This window comes from Lactuca saligna, chromosome 5, assembly GCF_052625555.1.
Source record: "Lactuca saligna cultivar CGN05327 chromosome 5, ASM5262555v1, whole genome shotgun sequence".
NCBI lineage: Eukaryota > Viridiplantae > Streptophyta > Magnoliopsida > Asterales > Asteraceae > Lactuca > Lactuca saligna.
This window is the reverse complement of record NC_136421.1, coordinates 13,911,070-13,917,673: the sequence shown is the minus strand read 5'-3', so window position 1 is coordinate 13,917,673 and position 6,604 is coordinate 13,911,070. Positions and strand designations below refer to the sequence as shown.

At 30.7% G+C, this 6,604-nt stretch overlaps 1 protein-coding gene across 1 annotated transcript; it reads right to left on the bottom strand.

Annotated features, from left to right (window-relative positions):
• Window positions 1-1,702: 1,702 nt before the first annotated feature.
• On the bottom strand, window positions 1,703-4,197 carry LOC144998123 (NADPH HC-toxin reductase 1-like). The gene is made up of 5 exons (XM_078957940.1): window positions 3,986-4,197; window positions 3,699-3,865; window positions 3,400-3,612; window positions 2,932-3,311; window positions 1,703-2,082 (listed from the first exon to the last, which is right to left on the bottom strand). The coding sequence occupies exons 1-5, from the start codon at window positions 4,155-4,157 to the stop codon at window positions 1,932-1,934; spliced, it is 1,083 nt and encodes a 360-aa protein (XP_078814066.1). The 5' UTR covers window positions 4,158-4,197; the 3' UTR covers window positions 1,703-1,931.
• Between the last annotated feature and the right edge of the window lie 2,407 nt (window positions 4,198-6,604).

Genomic DNA, 6,604 nt, shown 5'->3' with positions numbered 1-6,604 from the left:
AGTCATTTTTTTCCGACTCATCCAGGGCATTTGAAGATATTTAAACCCTCATAACAAATACTGGAACCGGTTATCGACCCAAAACCACGTTAAAGGGGAAACCGAGGAAATTATGAGTTTTCATGGTATCAAGTTATTATTGTATCATAATAAAATTGATTCTATCTTTTTCGTTCTTTAAATATCTACAATAAATAGACAAATAATATACAAGAGTACTTAATATGGTTTCGCATCCATGAAATTGTATGCCCAGAATGAGGATCATGGCTTGTATAATGATTACTAATCATGGAATAATTAACGGTTGCAAGTATTATCCAAAACAAAAGATCGAAGCTTTAATCTTCATAAAATCTTCAATTGAGAAAAAAAGGAAAGACAAGACAGACTATGACAATTTCATACACAAATAATGAAATTCGAGTTGTCAAGTAGCATAGGAGACTCGCTTTTTATAAGTAGCATAAAAGCATCGACAATATGAGATCTTTTCATAAAGTTTTTTCCTAAAAATGTTTTAGATGAAAAACTTATAAAAAGCTCCACAAGGAGAGTTTTTTCAAATTGATTTTTATGTTTTTTTAATTAAGTTGTCAATTTCTAATTGGTTTAAAATATATGAGACCCACACAATAATTGAAAACGCTCATTTGAATAGCTTGTTAATTTCTATTTGGTTGAAAACGCATGAGAGTTTGAGACCCACACAATAATTGAAAAAGCTAATGTGAATAGTTTGTTAATTAGCACACATTTAGAAAAAACTTTCAATTGAAAAAACTTATTTTATAGCATTTTCATATTTCAAGAATATTTTTTGGCTAAAAAAACTGTTATCGTGGATGCTCTAATTTTGCAACTTACCACAAGTCACTTTATCTTGCTACATGTCACATGATCTAATCGAGAACAAATGGCACGTGACTTACAAGTCGGTGTACCAAATTGCCTTCATCAACAACATAGAGAAGGTTTGTGCGACATGCATCTCACTTTTGCAATCTAGTGGAAAATTTTCTTTTATTAAACACTGGATTCATCAGTGTTGGTGAGTTTGTGCAACTGAAATCTATACGAATGAAAGGGGACTCGAAAGTGCACACTTATTTATACGAATGTGAAAGGTATGCAGTGCACATTTGTATAAGGCAATTTTGATAAGTTTCCACGACTCGAATTTAACTTCAAAGAGTAGTCACTTGGTTCCACTTAAGGACTATTCTATTAAAGCTTTTTATAATGTTGGTCAATTAATTAGTATTTTCTCTCGAAAAAGGTTGCATAAGGGTTGAAAATCGATATAACCGTCTCTACAAGGCTTTGTGTGTTTAACAAATAGATAAAGGTAAAATATATTGAAAATGTTTGCATTGGTTGGCTAACATGTTAATTAAAAGGTAAAACACCAACAACAACATTCCTGCTAACTGTGTTTATAGGTAATTAAGATAGTTGGAAGTTAAATCACAATGACTAACATCTAATGGTAAAAAGATTTAGAGACCAACAAAGTGCTTTTAATGCCATAAAGTGATTTGAGGGCTTAACTTAGGCTATGTTTGGCGCGCCACAGCTAGCTGATTTGCTAGCTTATTTTTCGAGCTTTTTTACGTTGTCATGTTTGGTAAGCCAAAAAGTAACTTATAAGCTAGTTTTCTAAAAAGCTACTTAGACTATCTTTTTGAGAGATTTTTAAAAATTTTCCAAAAATACCCCCCTAATTAATTATAGAAACACATTCACTAGATTTACCAAACATCACTTTTTATCAGTTAGCTTTTCAGCTATTAGCTAGCTTTTTATTTAACAAATAGCTTTTCAGCTATCCGCCAGATTTTCAACTAACATAACCTTAATCTAACGTAACAAAACCTAGTCTTGTACATGTATTTTGATAGGTCCTTAGTTACTACTTATGTTTCTTGATATTAATTTGACATTGACTGGAGTGTCTTCGAGACACTTGCACATTTGAGACTATCATCTAAGATCGTCTTCATATTGTACTTGTAACCAAAACCATAATCTTCGAGCTTGTGCGAGCCCCATTTGGTATCTCTCATCTGTTCTTCAAAGTACCTGAAACAAGAACCACGTTACAAATTTTGAAGTTTATGTTAGTGTCCCACATCAGCTAGTTACAGTATCATTTGTTTACACACACACACACACATATATATATATATATATATATATATATATATATATATATATATATATATATATATATATATATATATATATATATATATATATATAGGTTCAGGTTCATTTGAGACCATTCTAATTTTGTGATACCGTGAGACCAAATGTAAAAATAATTTTAAAATGCAAAATCAATGGAAAAATCCAAAAATTCTTTTTTTATATATTATTTTCGGAACTTGAATTAACTAAAATAAATAAAAAAAATCCCGTTTTTTTTGAAAAATACGTGAAATATTCTAGTAGAATATTACATTGTACATATTCTAAAAAATAATTTTAAAATGCAAAATAAAAGGAAAAATCTAAAAATTCTTTTTTTAAATATTATTTTCGGAACTTGAATTGACTAAAAAAAATAAAAAAATAAATAAAAATCCCATTTTTTTTTAAAAAAATACGTTAAATATTCTAATAGAATATTATACTGTATATATTCTAAAAAAAATAATTTTAAAATGCAAAATAAATGAAAAAATCCAAATTTTTTTTTTAAATATTATTTTTGGAACTTTAATTAACTAAAAAAAAATAAAATAAAAAAATAAAAAAATGCGTCTCACGGTCTCACAAAATTAGGCCGTTTCACGTGAACCTAACTATATATATATATATATATATATATATATATATATATATATATATATATATATATATATATAGCAGCAAAGTAACACTTTCAACAAAACAACAATAAATTTCCGATTATGAAGATCAACCTACTCTTGTTTCAAATGGAACTGTGGGTAGTTTTCCTGAAAATACTTGGCGATTTCTGCAGTTGATATGTAAGAGCTAGCACATAAGAATCTTCCATTAACCGATGGAGTCTCAGCAGAAAAGATATGTGCTCGACAAGTGTCCTCAATATGCACAATCGGGATTTTTCCTAACAATTCTTCTAAGTACTTTAGTGACTCGTAATGAGTTGAATGATTGATAATTTGAGATATCAACACCAACAAACTGTCTGGAGCATATGGTAGATGACCTCTCCCTCCCACCAGCCGACAACCTAATGTCACCACCTCCAGTTCACTTGCTTTCTCTTCCCCAATTTTCAAGATCACTTGCTCGGCTTTTGTTTTCGATTCTGTGTAGTCCTAAAGAGAATCCCACAAACAAATTGGAAATTTAGTAACATATATAACCCTAATCAATCAAGAAACATGCAGAGAAATTGCTAAAAACCTTTCTGTAATTATTGTTGTAAGGGACATTGAGATGAAGGGGTGTCCAACAACTTTCATCTATGGTGATATTATAACCACTCCCATTATCTTTCAATGGTGAGGCTGCGACAACTGAGGCAGTGTAGATGAGACGCTTCACTGTCCTTGATCGTATGCAAATATCTGCGATCTCCTTCGCTGCACTAATTGTTGCTTCAACCATATCATTGTACTGGAGATAATTAAGCACCGTCATCAATAGTTTTAAGAATCATGATTATTATTGGTCATGCATCATCTTAAAAATATGATATATACCTTGTAGCCAGTAGTGTGTAACAAAGGGGTTGCAACATGGAAAACAAAGACACAACCTTGTATTGCTTCTTCAAACTCTTCTGGTTTGTACATATTAGCTTCAAACAAATGAAGCTCGTCTTCAGCGTATGGGAAACCTCTCAAAAGCCCCACCTTGGATTCATCACCTACAATGTACGTGCATGTATGTATGTATGTATGTATGTATGTATAATTACAATGATGCATATTATCTTGTGATGTAGAGGAATTAGCAGAGTGTTTGGGAGAAAAGAAAGGGTACGTACCAAGGTTTCTAAGAGTAGCATGGACAGTGTAGCCACATTGTAGAAGTGAGTGAACCAGGGCTGATCCAATATAACCACCACCTCCGGTGACACAAACCCTGCTCCTCTTCTTACTCTCCATTTGCATATTCAAGAATACAAACCCCTCAACTTTTATTCTTCTGTTTTTCATTTTATCTCTTTTTATTCTATGGTTTCAAATTCACTTCAAAAACTGATAATGAAATAAAACAACTTGTGGTACAGCTTAAAGACTACAAAAGACAGAGATATCCTTAAAAGATAGGATAAGTGGCAAAATTGTAGCCTTTAATATATACTATATAAGACAAATGATTTGATTTCAAACAATCCATTTTTAACAACCGGCTACATTTTTACATTTACCTATTATAATATAACCCATTTAAGTTTAGTTTTCACACTAATTTCATACTCTTGATATTCTTTCTTCATATCTATTATTTCCTAATGACAGGTATATCAAACTCCAACTTTGGTTGATATAATGTTTAAATCTTTTTCATGTTAATTGGATGTATTTAAAGATAAATTATTTACTGTGGACAATCTTTTTAGTTATTAACAATGTGGTATGAATGATTATTTTTTATGTTTTGACGTATTACACTAAACTTAAATCCAATATTTTTTAATATAATGTCAAGTTTTTTTTTATTAAAGTGATGCATCATATTTTTTTATTTAAAATGGAGGTTAGAAAATTATTTTTTATAAGACATCGGGGTACCTTAAAACGGAATAAAGTTTTCGTTATTAATTGTTGTAAACCCGATAAAATACCTGAAACCTGATGAAGCACCCCAATAAGATACCCGAAATATATCGGGGTGAGTTTGGGAAACCATGCCCCGCCCCATTGTCGTTCCTAGCTACTAGTTTTATTTTTATTTTCATATTCCAATATATATATATATATATATATATATATATATATATATATATATATATATATATATATATATATATATATAAGTTATAATAGAGATAAGAGTCATTTTTTTCCGACTCATCTAGGGCATTTGAAGATATTTAAACCCTCATAACAAATATTGGAACCGGTTATCGACCCAAAACCACGTTAAAGGGGAAACCGAGGAAATTATGAGCATTCATGGTATCAAGTTATTATTGTATCACAATAATGTAGATTCTATCTTTTTCGTTCTTTAAATCTCTACAATAAATAGACAAATAATATACAAGAGTACTTAATATGGTTTCGCATCCATGAAATTGTATGCCCGGAATGAGGATCATGACTTGTATAATGATTACTAATCATGGAATTTTAACGGTTGCAAGTATTATCCAAAACAAAAGATCGAAGCTTTAATCTTCATAAAATCTTCAATTGAGAAAAAAAGGAAAGACAAGACAGACTATGACAATTTCATAAACGAATAATGAAATTCGAGTTGTCAAGTAGCATAGGAGACTCGCTTTTTATAAGTAGCATAAAAGCGTCGACAATATGAGAGCTTTTTATAAAGTTTTTTCCTAAAAATGTTTTAGATGAAAAAACTTATAAAAAGCTCCTCAAGGAGAGTTTTTTCAAATTGATTTTTATATTTTTTTAATTAAGTTGTCAATTTCTAATTGGTTGAAAATATATGAGACCCACACAATAATTGAAAACGCTCATTTGAATAGCTTGTTAATTTCTATTTGGTTGAAAACACATGAGAGTTTGAGACCCACACAATAATTGAAAAAGCTCATGTGAATAGTTTGTTAATTAGCACACATTTAGAAAAAACTTTCAATTGAAAAAACTTATTTTATAGCTTTTTCATATTTCAAGAATAGTTTTTTGCTAAAAAAAACTCTTATCGTGGATGCTCTAATTTTGCAACTTACCACAAGTCACTTTATCTTGCTACATGTCACATGATCTAATCGAGAACACATGGCACGTGACTTACAAGTCGGTGTACCAAATTGCCTTCATCAACAACATAGAGAAGGTTTGTGCGACATGCATCTCACTTTTGCAATCTAGTGGAAAATTTTCTTCTATTAAACACTGGATTCATCAGTGTTGGTGAGTTTGTGCAACTAAAATCTATACGAATGAACGGGGACTCGAAAGTGCACACTTATTTATACGAATGTGAAAGGTATGCAGTGCACATTTGTATAAGGCAATTTTGATAAGTTTCCACGACTCGAATTTAACTTCAAAGAGTAGTCACTTGGTTCCACTTAAGGACTATTCTATTAAAGCTTTTTATAATGTTGGTCAATTAATTAGTATTTTCTCTCGAAAAAGGTTGCATAAGGGTTGAAAATCGATATAACCGTCTCTACAAGGCTTTGTGTGTTTAACAAATAGAAAAAGGTAAAATATATTGAAAATGTTTGCGTTGGTTGGCTAACACGTTAATTAAAAGGTAAAACACCACCAACAACATTCCTGCTAACTGTGTTTATAGGTAATTAAGATAGTTGGAAGTTAAATCACATTGACTAACATCTAATGGTAAAAAGATTTAAAGACCAACAAAGTGCTTTTAATGCCGTAAAGTGATTTGAGGGCTTAACTTAGGCTATGTTTGGCGCGCCACAGCTAGCTGATATGCTTGCTTATTTTTCGAG

Bases quoted from the DNA above. Each gene is read 5' to 3' on its own strand.
- LOC144998123 (XM_078957940.1), bottom strand. From the start codon at position 4,157: ATGAAAAACAGAAGAATAAAAGTTGAGGGGTTTGTATTCTTGAATATG. The intron at 3,613-3,698 runs GTATATATCATA...AATTATCTCCAG, and splicing joins TACACACTACTGGCTACAAG to TACAATGATATGGTTGAAGC. The intron at 2,083-2,931 runs GTAGGTTGATCT...TTCTTGTTTCAG, and splicing joins CAGTTCCATTTGAAACAAGA to GTACTTTGAAGAACAGATGA.